Source organism: Phragmites australis, chromosome 15 (genome assembly GCF_958298935.1).
Source record: "Phragmites australis chromosome 15, lpPhrAust1.1, whole genome shotgun sequence".
NCBI classification, from domain to species: Eukaryota; Viridiplantae; Streptophyta; class Magnoliopsida; order Poales; family Poaceae; genus Phragmites; species Phragmites australis.
This window is the reverse complement of record NC_084935.1, coordinates 7,825,329-7,839,682: the sequence shown is the minus strand read 5'-3', so window position 1 is coordinate 7,839,682 and position 14,354 is coordinate 7,825,329. Positions and strand designations below refer to the sequence as shown.

The window sequence follows — 14,354 nt, the reverse complement described above, 5'->3', positions numbered from 1 at the left end:
TCGACCTTGTTTCTAACAAAGTCGTTATCTCCCGACACGTCACCTTTGACGAGTCACAGTTTCCCTTCTCCAAAACCAAAGAATCGACCACTGGTGATCTTGATTTTCTCATTGACTTTGCGATCCAGCCGGTGCCCATTGGCCCGCCTAGCTCGCTCTCTCTTGCAGGAACTCAGCGCTCTGCACCAGCGACGCCTGACGTTGTGCCCCCCGTGGTCGCTGCAGCCTCTCCAGCCGCGCCCACCGAGGCACCTCAGTGCACGTCCACGCCACACGCGGCACTGCCGACTCCTGCTCCACGCGCGGCCATGGCCGCTCCGACATCACCAGCTATGCCACGCGCGGCCACGGTGACCTCGAGCCCTTCAGCATGCGCACCACGCGCGGCCACGACTGCTGCGTCGTCACCATCCGTGCCACACGCAACCACCTCCGGTTCGCCGACCTGCGCGGCCACGCCGTCCTTGGTGTCATCGCGGAGCTGTGCACCTGGTAGTGCGTCACGTGCATCCCCAGCACCCGTGCTGTCCGCACCGGTGCCTTCTGTGCCAGTGCTATCCGCACCTATGGTGCCCACAACTGTGGCACCTGCCCGGATCGTCGCCACCCGCACAGGCCCCCGCGCAATCACCGCACTCCCGCCCGTCACCAATGCTCACCGCATGGTTACGCGCGGGAAAGCGGGGTTTCGTGTGGCCTCCGATCCGCTGACCCTTCATGAGGATGTCCAGTCGCCGCTCCTGAAGACATATCGCAGTGCCCTTGCCGATGTCAATTGGCGCACTGCGATGACCGAGGAGTTCGACGCCCTTCAGGTGAACCGCACCTGGGATCTTGTTCCTAGACCACCTGGCGTCAACATTGTCACTGGCAAATGGGTCTTCAGGCACAAGTTCAATGCCGATGGCACGTTGGACCGCTACAAGGCTCGCTAGGTTCTCCGCGGCTTCACACAGCGACCAGGCATTGACTATGATGAGACTTTCAGCCCAGTCATAAAGCCCACGACAGTCCGTACTGTGCTGTCCCTCGCTTTGTCTCGCGACTGGCCCGTTCATCAGCTTGATGTGAAGAACGCCTTCTTGCACGGCACTTTGTCAGAGATAGTTTACTGCTCCCAACCGACCGGATTCATTGACTCCTGCCGTCCTGATTGGGTATGCCGTCTCAACAAGTCATTGTATGGCCTCAAGCAGGCCCCGCGTGCCTGGTACAGCCGCTTTGCCACTCACTTGATCAGCCTGGGCTTTGTGGAGGCCAAGTCTGACACCTCCCTGTTCATCTTCCGTCGAGGTGCTGACACAATATATCTGCTGCTCTATGTGGACGATATAGTCTTGACTGCATCCTCCCCAGCCTTGCTGCGTCACACTGTCACCGCCCTTCAGCAGGAGTTTGCCATGAAGGATCTCGGCGAATTGCACCACTTCTTGGGAGTGTCTGTTCAGTGGTGCTCGGCTGGTTTGTTTCTCTCACAACGGCAGTATGCACTGGATATATTGGAGCGCGCAGGAATGGCTGATTGCAAGCTCTGCAACACGCCCATTGACACTCAGCCCAAGATGTCTGGGTCTGTTGGGTCCTCAGTCAGTGATCCCACTCACTACCGCAGCCTGGCTGGAGCGCTATAGTATTTGACCTTCACTCGACCCGACATCTCCTATGCTGTTCAACAGGTGTGCCTCTACATGCATGACCCACGAGAGAATCATCTCACTGCCGTAAAGCGCATCCTGCGCTACCTCCGAGGGACTCTTGACCACGGGTTACTTCTACGTCGCTCTGTGCCATCGAAGCTTGTTGTCTACTCAGATGCCGACTGGGCCGGCTGTCCTGACACCCGCAGGTCCACTTCGGGCTATGCTATCTTTTTGGGCACCAACCTGGTTTCCTGGTCTTCAAAGCAGCAATAGACTGTCTCCCGGTCAAGCGCGGAAGCCGAGTACCGCGCTGTGGCCAATGGTGTTGCTGAGGCCGCCTGGCTACGGCAGCTCCTTCAGGAACTCCATAGTCCCCTACCTCAGGCTACACTCGTCTACTACGACAACATCAGCGCCATGTACCTCTCGTCGAACCCCGTCCAGCACCAACGCACCAAGCACATGGAGATTGATCTCCACTTCGTCCACGAGCGGGTTGCCGTCGGTGACGTCCAGGTTCTACATGTGCCGACGACGTCTCAGTTCGCCAATATTTTCACCAAGGGGCTGCCAATGCCTATCTTCACCGAGTTCCGGTCCAGTCTGAAAGACTATCGTCCTGACGTCCCGACTGCGGGGGGGTGTTAGCGAGCTTGCCTCCAGGCCATCTCTGGGATTAACCTTGCCTTGCATGGGTTTGCTCTCTTGCCTTCCATGCGTGACGGCCAGCACACTTGCCATGCATGGCACTGCATGCACGCCGAGGGCTATTGCCTTGCATGGCCAGCGCCTACCGCACCTGCCTTGCATGCCAATCGCCTGCCTTGCATGCCCAGCGCAGGTCTTCACGCGTATGCGTTGATCACGCCCAGCCAAACCTCGTTTCACTCGGTTTTGGGCTATATATTGTAATGTTTACCTTTGAGTAAGACAATCCAATATTTCAGCGTGAATCATTTCTCTATCAATAACATCTATCATCGTAGCGCTTCTATGCCTCACAATATTAAAGAGCGACGGATATTATTCGCTAAGAGGTGTATTACCTAGCCATCTATCTTCCTAAAATCTTATATGGGTGTCATCTTGTATATTGAATGAACCCCATTTTAGAAATTCATGTTTGACTTTCATTAGTCAATTCCAGAAATGTGAATCTCAAGGTTTTCCTTCAACTTGTGTAAGAGTTTTACTCCCAAGGTATTTGTTTTTGAGCATTTGCTGCGAAATCCCATCCTCATTCAATAACTTAACTAACCATTTATTGATGAGGCATTTATTTTGGATAGAAAGGTCAAGTATTCCCAACTCTTCTTGATTTCTAGGTTAACACAATATATTCCACTTGACAAGTCTATATTTTCTTTTGTAACTATCATATTGCTAAAAAAATCTGGATTGTAAATAATCTAGTTTTTTTTTGGAACACCTCGTGGAATTTCAAAAAACGACATCATAAACATTGGCAGACTAGAGAGAACCGAATTAATCAATATTAATTGACCTCCCGCTGATAAATGTTTTCCTTTCCAACTGCTTAAACGCTTTTCAAATCTTTTCTCAACCTTTCTCCAATCACTATCGCGAAGCTTTCGATGGTGCATAGGAACGACAAGATATTTGAAAGGATATGGTCTAGCATCATATTCGAACAACTGTGTATATTGAGCTTCCATCTCTTTTGCCTCCCCATAAGAGAATCTTTCTCTTCTGTGGAAGTTGATTTTAAGTCCACATAGCTATTCAAAAACACTTAACATGAGCTTCATATTTCGAGCTTGCTCCAAGTTATAGTTCATGAAGATGATAGTGTCACCCGCACATTGCAAGATTGACAACCCGCCATCCACCAAATGAGGTACAACTCCTGTGATCTGTCCATCCTCTTTGGCTCTAGCAACCATAATTGCCAACATATCTACCACAATATTAAAGACGATGGGAGAAAGTGGGTCACCTTGTCGTAAACCTTTGTGGGTTTGAAAGTAAGGTCCAATATCATTATTGACTTTGATACCTACACTCCCACTAGATACAAAATTTTAGATCCATTGGCACCACTTATTAGAAAATCATTTCATCCTTAAAGTCTGTTACAGAAATGGCCATTTGATTTTATCATAGGCCTTCTTGAAGTCAATCTTCAAAATTACTCCATTAAGATGTTTCTTGTGCAACTCATGGATGGTCTCATGTTGGATTATGACTCCTTCCATAATATTTCGACCAAGCATGAATGCAGTCTGTGTTGAACGTATCACATGGTCTGCTACCCACTTATCCTATTAGTGTCAACTTTAGTAAATATTTTAAAGCTTACATTAAGCAAGCATATGGGACGATATTCTTGTATTCGTGAGGCGGTATCCGACTTTGGAAGTAAAGTTATTACTCCAAAATTAAGACTGAACAGTGATAGAGCGTCTTGATGGAAATCAGCAAACACAACCATTAAATCAACCTTGATTACATCCAAAACAAACTTGATAGAATTCAGCAAGAAAACCATCAGGACCAGAGGCTTTGTTATGTTCTATTTGGAAAATAGCTCGTCGAACTTCATCCTCTGTAAAAGGAGCTATCAAGAATTCATTTTCTTGAATACTCACTTGAGAAATGTCCTCACGGTGTGTCTCATCCATTGAGAAATGATTTAATTTAGGAGGTCCAAAGAGCCCTTTGTAGTATTTGGTGATGTACTTCTTATGTTGAACCTCACCCAAAATTGTACCTTCTTCCTGCTCTAGTTTTAATTATTTTGCTTCATATGTCTCCCATTGACTACTAGTTGGAAATATTTTGTATTATTATCTCCTTTCAGTAAATCCTTTACCTTGGCTCTTTGGTACCATTTGAGTTCTTCCTCTCTTAAGAGATGGGCCAATCTCTAATTAAGGTAGTGCTTGAACCCAATTTCGTATGTTGATAAAGATGTATGTTCAGCCTTTTTATCAAGAGTAACAATTTTAGATATTAGAATCTTCTTTTCCTTACGGTTCATCCCGCTAACATGCTTGGCCCAACCCCTTAGATATTGTCTCAAAGCATGTATTTTATTTTTCTATTTTTGCATGGCATTAGTGCCTTGCTGCTCCTTTTACCATATGTCGGCAACCATATCATAGAAGCCATCTTGGATAAGCCAACCTAATTCGAATTTAAATAAATGTCGCTTTCCACATGGAGAGCATGAACTAGTGTCAAGTAAGAAAGGGATGTGGTCGGATTTTGACCTATCTAAAGCCTGCACAGTTGCTTTGGGGTATTTTAATTCCCACTCTATACTCGTTAGGACTCTATCTAGTTTTTCAAACATTGGTGGATCTCTTTTGTTTGTTGAGGTATAGTGGCCTCCAAATAACTCTATTTCTCGAAAATCTAATGTTTCAATAACAACATTGAACAATCGAGGTCATCTTTAATCAAAGGATCCACTACTTTTATCTTCTGGTTTCCTCATGATATTGAAGTCTCCCCCCATTAGTATTGGGTTCTCTTCTTTGCTACACACATTGGCCATTTCAGTCAAGAAAGCCGCTTTATGTTCATCTTGAGTAGGCCCATAAACAGCATATAAGGCCCACATAAAGCCATCATCTTTATTTTTCAGAAGGAATTTTGTATAATAATCTCATTCTACAATAGACCCAATATGGGAAACGGCCATATTCACACCGAGGATAATTCCTACAGACCTACTGTGGGACGGCATTATGTGCCACAGAAAATTTAAGCCACCACATAGGTGTCTTAGAAGTGAATCAGGACATGTGCTTCTTTCTGTCTCCATAAGAGCCACAAAGTCTAAATATTTCTCTTTAACTAAATCTGATATATAGTTATGTTTAGCTAAGTTGTCTAGACCTCTGCTATTCCAAAATATCCATTTCATTAGAGCTTGATTTTGGAAGGAGTATTTGGTTTCTTAGGCGGGTGGTCGCTTCTTTCCTTTGAATTAGATTTTTCTTTCTTGGGACAACATTAACATCATAACATATGTGATTCAAACCCTCATCATTGACATCCTCAGTTAAGTCAAGGCATATGTGACTAAGGCGCTTATCTATCCCATCCAAATCATCCACCTCATACGTCATATCCGACATAGAGGTGTTGTCCCTAAATTTCTTACTACACTTAGAATTATCATGTTTAGGAGTTATAGTTAACCCTATCGACCTCAATATTCTTGATAGAAACAATAGAGCTATTTATATTACTCTCATCTCTACCTATGATAACACCTGTGACATACCTTCCAAGTTACATTTAGTTGCCATTCTTGTAGCCTTTGAAAGGGTGTTATCATCGCATCTTGTTGACGATCTATTGGAAGTGCGTCTCACATCCGACCTCTCCTCACTAGGGACAGTGAAGATATCACCTTTTGAGTTGTTGATGCTACTGTACTGAGCCTAATTGCATATAAGCTATTTAAGTATATGCAGTTATCAACCGCTCAACATTTCTCTTATGCTTTCCATTTGAGTGACAGATATTTCATTTCACCTTTGAATAGATGTGCGGCCTTGTGATGAATTAGAGATACCTTATGATGAATTTGCCACTAATTGTTGTTTTTTTTAAAAATTAAATGCATCCACATTTGAGTTTTCTAGAAAAATATCATATCCTCGTATCCATATCAGTCCGATACCGATACCTGTATCCGTCTCGATGCTGCATAGCCCACGGCTGCTCCTCACCACCAGTGTCTCCGTCGTTTCGCATGTCTTCTCCAACACCGGTAGACCTCATGCCAACCCCATGTGAAAAATTGTTCATAAGCCTGGGATGAAATTGTTCCAACCGAGAAAACGAAATGATCTATGGATGAAAAAAATTGTTCCAACTAGTATTGAAGCCATAGGAAGGCTCGCAGGCGAGGAGGCGCAACCGCAATGTGGAAGGAGCGTGGGGGAGGATGAAGCAGCACACAAACGGAGTTGAGAGAGGAGCTGAGTTGGACACGGACGTCGAGTCCAGTCGGACCAGGATTGCTTGTCAGCTCCGAGATCTGGTAGGGAAGCACCGACGTCAGGTGCAAGATTAGGCGGCAGGGCGTGGCGAAAGGATGGAGGTGCACATGGCCGGGATCGGGAGGAACCAAGGCGGCGCCATAGGGCGAAGACGACGTGGCGTCGGAGTTGGTCTAGCGACGGCGGAGAAGGGGGGTGAGTGGCAAGCGGCGTGCGTCCGCCTTGCACCGGCGTATAACATTGTCGGAATTTTGCATTATCTGTTAATGCATCATGATACACTAATGATGCTGCTGTGTTCTGTGTGCTGTTCTCAACCCCGAAGTTTCAACATTGTCCAAACCATCCAGCCCAACTAAATATAGTCAGCCCAACAAGTGCTACCAGGCCACGGGTCCAGCAATGTAAAACCACATGCACTTGCACGCATAATTTATTTCTTCCCTCCCTCGTACTCATCTATTATTTGATTTTTTTCATCTATTTTATAATTTTTTATCTATTTCTCTATTACGAGTCTCAATATAAGTAAATAGTCCTCATAAATCTTGTACGCGCAAGGCTATGTGAAATTTCCCTTTGTATCCTGCTCCAATGAAACATGCTTCTTCTGTCACGCTATTCACAAATCGCAAAAAGCACAGAAAACAAAACTACTGACGCCACGTGATGTCACCGGCCTTCGACGATGGTGACGGTGGCGTTGTTGACGGTGCAGGTGGACGACCACTCGCCGTCGGTGGACGTGGAGCCCCGGTCGCTGCAGTAGCCCGGGTGCCTCGGCTGCGGGAGCACCGCGCTCGGGTTGCCCAGAGCCAGGAACACTGCCGCCATGTGCGGCCGGTCCTCGGGCCTCTCCTGCACGCACAGCAGCCCCACCTGCACGCACCGCAGCACCTCCGAGACCCTGTGCGCACCGGCGCCGGCCACCGCCTCGTCCAGCAGCGCCAGCGCGTTGCCTTCCCTCCACAGCTTCCACGCCTGGCCATGGATCAAGTTGTTCGTGTCAGCAACTCAGCATTGCTCTGTTCTTGAGCAAATTACTATACTACCGAGCTTCTCAACTGCGATCGCTTACGTGGCTGAGGAGGCTCGTCTGCTCGCCACTGCTGTACATGCCCCGGTTCTTCCTGCCGCTGACGATCTCGAGGACCAGCACGCCGAAGCTGAACACGTCGGACTTCACCGAGAAGACGCCGTCCATCGCGTACTCCGGAGACATGTACCCGCTGCATGCGCTTCCCGTCAGTCGCCATTGCCATCGTGCCAAGTATAGTGAAATTCAGAGCATGGGGAAAGGGTTGGCCGAGTGCTTGCTTACTATGTGCCGACGACTTTTCTGGTGTGCGAGTCGGTGTCGTCGCCGAAGATCCTCGCCACGCCAAAGTCGGAGATCTTGGGATTCATGTCCTTGTCGAGGAGGATGTTGCCGGCCTTGAGATCTCGGTGAATGACCTTGTACCGGGAGTCCTGGTGCAGGTACAGGAGCCCCCGTGCGATACCGAGTATGATGTCGAACCGCTTGGACCAATGCAGCTGTGCTGATCGATTCTTATCTGCTCAAAAACATATCTCATTTGTAAATTCACTGCAAAAGCAACATGGTTAAGGCTTGAAGATTAACATGATGAGTTAATCTTAGTACCAAAGATAAAGTTGTCGAGGCTCTTGTTTTCCATGTACTCGTACACCAGAATCCTCTCCTCTCCATGGACGCAGCAGCCCAAAAGCCTGACGAGGTTCACATGCTGCAGCTTCGCGATGAGCATGACCTCGTTCTTGAACTCCTCCAACCCCTGCGTCGAGTATTTCGAAAGCCGTTTCACCGCCACCGTCTGCCCTCCTCCTAGTTCCCCCTGATTTGTTTCATGGAAAATTGTTTCAAATCAATGTGTCAAATGCAAACTACGGGGACACCTAAAAAAAATGCATACTACTGGTTGCACATTTGCCATTGTATGCTTACCTTGTAGACTGCGCCAAAGCCGCCTTCTCCAAGCTTAGCCTGCCTCGCAAAATTGTCAGTGGAGTAAACAATTGTGCTGATGTCAAAGAGAGTGACATTCAGGTCTTTGCTTTGGCTGGATTCATCTTCCATCTTCCTGTTTTGGACCGGATTAAGAGGAGCACTGGAGTCAAATGAGGTGAGCCTCTGCGTCTGCGCGCTCTGAAACGTCCCTGAATCTTCTCACGGTAAATTGTCACACACAGATTAGCACATGGGTTTGCGAAACTGTCGATTTCTCCTGTCAGAAACGGGAGGCCTGTGCTCACCTTTGTTTCTGAAGAACTTGGTCCAGATGAAGAACCCACCAAACCCCAAAAGAAGAACACCGGCTAAGCTTACGACAACGGCGAGAACTGTGCTTTTCCTGCTGCAACCGTCTCCAATGGAAGCTGTCAGCATCATGTTGGAAAGGTGAGTAAGGCGCAGGCTTGATTGTGCAATGTGAAATTTGTGCGTCGGCAACTGGAGGATTGGCTGAAGGTTGTTGCTTTCAGACAAAGAAATCCCTAGAATTAGTAGCTTCTTTAATGATCATTACTGATTGCTGAGTACTACACTTGCAATACGTAGCATGCTATTTTTCTTCTGTCGATGTAGAATTTGCAAGTGATTCAGAACTTGGGTAGTTGGGACTTGGGAGGGTTTTTTGTTTTTTCGAAGGTGGTAGCTGGGAATTGGCAACTATAAGAATACAACCCTAGTAGTCCTTCAAAACAATACAACCATAGTGATGATCAATAATTTTGAACTGCACCACTACTGATACAGTAATGTAACTGTAAATTTTAGGAAATAAATAAGGTTTTTTTGTTTGATTTTGGATCCCTTTATTCCACATTTGGTCTGTTTCCTCTCCACATTCACTCCAAGCTACACAATAACTTGCACACCACTAAAAGATTTGTTCAACCTAACCTGATTAGCAGCAACATAAATAATGAAAAGGATAATCTAACGAGAGTGACAAGCGCTTGTATCAATCTTAGGTACTTGTCCATGAAAGCAACATCTGCCAACAACGTGTCCGGACATGCTTGATTTTGGCAGAGGACCAGTCAATGCAGGATTTTAATAAAGGACGGCACCAGTGATGCAGATACTATAAAGAAGAAGAGAGTCGATCTAGTTTATGAGAAAAGTCGAGCTTGAAAATCTAAACAATTGCACGGTTGATTTAGGGCCAACGGGAAAAATACCCAACGACGTGAGCGCCTGGACAACAAAAGCCTAACACTACTACACACCGGAACAACCAAAAGGAGTCCACAACGGAATCATCGTTGCCAAGTTCATCGCATATATGCGGCCAAGTAGCTCTGACTTCCCAACACAAATCTCAGCCTCTATCATGATGTCCTCCCGTCACCACCTACGACCACCATGGAACAACATTAGGGAAGACAGCTTTGACTCCACCACAACCCTCATGATCCAAAGCATGTCAGATGACAACCATGAGGAATAAGAGCAGCACCAACATAAATAGGGACCTCGTCGACAACTTGCCCCTGCAGAGGCCCGGTGCGGTCACAACGAACACTGAAGGAGGTTCCTGCCACAACAATGCTAGCGGTGGCCAGGATGTGGTGTGGGATCCTCCAAGGCAACGCCTCTGGGGAGGAAATGACGCCCAAGTGTCGTCGTCGTCTGTCCGGACACAAACAAGGTTTTCACTTGAGATATCCCACGACGAGAGGAAGAGGGGTGGGGGCACTTTCAACAATGTCTCCATGGAGGAAAGCGGCACCTGGGGCATTGCCGTCTTCGGTTCAGGCCAAATGCTGGGCAAAGCTTTCGCTCGAGGCACCCACACCCCAACCAACATCCTAGGCTCCATGAGCATGTGCCACCCCCAAGCCCCCACACGCCATGAGGCTCCCCGTGGATCGGACCAAAGAGAATAGGTAACCTTGCAAGGGGAGGAGCCGACGTGGCACTGAGGGGCAGAGGGCAACCCAAGACGAGGCTGGACAAAGCCAAGCCAGCATCACCAAGAAGAGCACGGCACGCGGCACATCGGCCACGCATCGTCCAAGCGCACCAACCACCGTCGGTTACTGTCCAAGCGTGACGCAACAAAGAGGCCAACGCGATGGGGCACCCACCATGCGTCGACCACTGGCCTGAGGCCCGCGCGGCCGCTAGCACTCATGGAACCCAACCGAACGGGAGAAAACACATCAGTGAAGGGGAGGGAGTGGGGGAACCGCACCACCATTGCCACTCGGAGGAGCAAACTCACCATGCGCCCACCCAGTGGTGCTCGCGTCCTAGCAAGTTGATTCAAGGCCCGTCGCCACCATGGCCCTACCACGGCGAAGTGGGCCACATCGGCAACGGATCTGCACGGAACCTAGGCGCCAACGGCCAGATCCACTCCTTAGGAAAGGAGATCTGACAAGAAACATGATGGATCCAACAGCTCTAGACGAAGCTCAAAGAAGGAGGAGGGAGGTGGAGGAAAATAGGGGGGAGACGGGATAGCCACTTCTTGGCACCACCCCTAGCCACCACCGCTGCCGTCGCCAGTCGGCGATGGCGCAGCGGTCGAGCCAAGGCGGGTGGAGAATGACGCAAGGATATTTTCCCCTCACAAGCAAGGGGAGCGTCGTATCTCAACGTGAAGTATTACAAACCTGTCCATTCAGGCTTAAAGAACCGCTTTTCTGGCAATTTTTTCAGCACATGGTACAAGCTATGGAATAAAAGTCAGAAAGCTTCAGGGCCATGGTCAATCCAAGTGTCTAATTCTTTTGTAGACGAACCTAAGCGACTAGTTGTGGAAAAATTCTACTAGGACAAAGGTCTAAATGGCTGTGTTTTCTGGAAGATTGCAAATGTTTTTTATCCTCTTTTTTTGTTTTCAATGCATCCTAATTCCTTTCCATTTTGATTTCCTCATCCAACCCAAGAAGAGCTAGAATCTTGCTAGCAGCCTAGCACTGAAAAACTTCTGAAGCAAAATCAAACCAAATGTGCCAGAAAATTAGCTTAATCTAACCAATATCCTAAAAATCATCTTGCAAGATAATTAAATGCATGATATGAACATATGAAAAATTATAAGAAAAATATGAAAAGATGATGAGTGAAGAGATTCATACGCAGATCAGATGCCGCCAGACGAATATACAGATCCTGCCCACCGTAGGAGAACTGCCTGATGTCTATGAGCAGCGAGTTCCAGATGATACAGCCGCTCTCGCCTCCCTTGATGTTGGAAGCAGCGTAGGCCAAGCAAGAGCAGTTGGCCAGGCATCTCTGCCTGCACTGATCAACGCTGATGGTCGCGTCCTCCGTCGCGTTCGTCGTGTCCGGCAGCTTCACTTCGCGCAGCGGCAGGAACCCGTCCCCGGTGCAGTTGAGCCGCGTCCTGCGCACGCACCCGGCGGAGCTGTCCCTGAGCGCCCAGTCCCGCGGCGATGCCGGCGCGAACCCATGCACGCAGCCGCAGATCCGCGAGGCGCTCGAGTCACACACTCCGTAGGCGCCGCACTGCGCGTAGTGGTCGCACTGGTCCCGCGGCACCGACCAGTAGAGGCTCCACCCCTGGCCCCGCGGCGGCCACACGTAGCGCTGCAGTCTCGACCCGTTCAGCACTAACCGCGACACGACGCCGCCGCCGCCGCCGTTCACCAGGAACGTGTAGTACACGTCGCTCGCGTTGGCGACGAACTCGAACCGGAAGTTGCTGTTGTTGGGCTCCATCTCTGGTTCGCCGCTGAACTGCAGTCCGTTCCACGGCCCGTTGCGGTACACCGGCACCACGCCGTCGTACCGTATGAACCCCTCGGGGACGCCGCGGATGTCGATCCCGAACGTGTAGTCGCCCGGCGACGGGTCGCTGGGGCTCCGCCACGTCGTCAGGTACCGGTCGAGCCCGGTGTTCAGGTCCCACCCGAGCTTCATGCCCGGGAGCAGGGTGTCGGACGGGTGGTCGAAGCTCTGCCACAGGACAACGCCACCCGCGGCACCAGTGTCTCGAAGCATGAAGTTGCCGCTGTCCAGCAGCTGGGCCACCGAGGCGCCGGTGCTGTTCACGCTCCACGGCGCTGACGACCAGAACACGCGCCCCGACCGGTCGGCGAGCACCAGTTGGCCGCTGCCGTTGAGGGCCAAGGTCCCCGTCGTGTCAGTGATCGGAGCCTCCCGGTTGGCGACCCAGACGACGGTCTGGGGAGCGATGTCCTTGTACCAGATGCTCAAGAACCTAGCCGTCGCGCTCGCCGGGGCGAAGAAGCCCAGCTCGAAAACCCCACCCGCCGAAACAAGCGTCTGGCCCTCGGCGAGGGAGGAGTTAGCAGTGATGGTATCGGCCGCGGAAGCAGGGGAGAAGACGAAAGAAACGACCAGGGAAAGCAACAGAGCTAATGGTGGCCGCATGCTAGCAGCCGCCATGGCTCTCAAGACCATGCAGCACAGAAGCGGAAAGCACCGCGCACGCCACAGCCCCCCCCCCCCCCCCAACTCTTACAAGCTAGAATTTTACCCGGTGGTCGGCGAATTTCACCGGGATGCTTGTGCGGATTGAACACTCGTACCTGCCCATGTGGAAATCGTGCATTTGCTTTGCAGGTTTCACGTAAGGGCTCAGAAGCCAAGTTTGATCTTGGCACTCTGCACAGTATGATCAATAGTGGTTTCCACATATGCAGTGGGTCGGGTCGGTCTTGCCTTTGGGATTGGAAGGTAGGTCTTTATCGATCGAGATGTTTTGAGACATGGGACGACTTTCATCGCGTCAGAGTGATTCGTTCTGATGAGAGTAGAAATGAGTTTACTCTTTTTTCTCCCCCGACGGTGACCTCAGGGAAGCAGAGTTTGTTGACACAAGAAGACTTCAGAGAAAAAGAATGTGTTTTCCTGGTGCTAGTAATAGGCATCACGCCATCGCCACGGAAGTTTTCAGGTAGGAAAATGTCTTTTTCTTTACTCCTCAGCTCTTGTGTTTGTTTAATTTTTTAAACTAACTCCAAAACCGTCTAATTTCTACTCCTAACTATTAAATCTGGCTCAATTTACACCCAAGCCCGAAACAGTATTCAGATGATGTGGCGGTGGTTTTTGCTCTAAATTGGCATTTTCTACCAACTGGACCATGAAGTAGAGTCAAGAATAGACAAAGAAGTGCACCATGAAAAAGGAAATTAGTTGTCTAAACTTTCAACTACTGAACAACAATTAAAAATTAATAGGTCATGAAAATATTTTTTCACCCCGGCAAAAAAGAAAATCCCCCTGTCAGGAAAAAAAAAACCAAAAACCCCTTAGAAGTGCAACTTATGAGAATCTGGAGAGTAATTATCATCACGTTGTTAGTGCTCTCCAAAGCGCCCAATTTGGCAACTATGCGCAGCATCATATATACTCCAGTTGGCCAAAAAACTCCAACTTGTAGCAGAAACCGCTGCCACGTAATCTAAATACCACTTTTAACAGGCTGAGGGCAGAAATTAGACAAACGCAAGGGATGAAAAGCCAAAAATAAACTTATTCCTTTTCAGGTACCGGTGGGACTTGCCTATGAGCCTACCCCAGTAGTGTAGCACGCCATTTTCTAAATCTAGAAGACGTGACATCAATGAGAAAAAGTTGTAAATTTTTCAAGGTTACTTTTGAACGGATTAATAAAATTGAGGGATTTCTACCAAAAGAAATGAAAAAAAACACCGCTTTTCAACATAATTATATGACCATATTTCTTAGAGTACAATTGGCTAGAATTCG

At 48.7% G+C, this 14,354-nt stretch overlaps 1 protein-coding gene across 3 annotated transcripts; it reads right to left on the bottom strand.

The window, feature by feature from the left end:
- Positions 1 to 7,152: 7,152 nt before the first annotated feature.
- LOC133892706 (receptor-like serine/threonine-protein kinase SD1-8) lies at positions 7,153 to 13,315 on the bottom strand. 3 transcript variants are annotated; one of them, XM_062333623.1, is made up of 7 exons: positions 11,732 to 13,315; positions 8,894 to 9,016; positions 8,586 to 8,797; positions 8,265 to 8,475; positions 7,941 to 8,175; positions 7,698 to 7,848; positions 7,153 to 7,600 (listed from the first exon to the last, which is right to left on the bottom strand). In XM_062333623.1, exons 1-7 carry the CDS (start codon positions 13,038 to 13,040, stop codon positions 7,292 to 7,294), a joined length of 2,550 nt encoding a protein of 849 aa, XP_062189607.1. In that variant the 5' UTR covers positions 13,041 to 13,315; the 3' UTR covers positions 7,153 to 7,291. The 3 variants fall into 3 exon arrangements, with proteins under 3 accessions (XP_062189607.1, XP_062189606.1, XP_062189608.1); XM_062333622.1 differs by having other exon boundaries at positions 8,586 to 8,803; positions 11,732 to 13,310; XM_062333624.1 differs by lacking the exon at positions 7,698 to 7,848 and having other exon boundaries at positions 7,465 to 7,600; positions 8,586 to 8,803; positions 11,732 to 13,314.
- Between the last annotated feature and the right edge of the window lie 1,039 nt (positions 13,316 to 14,354).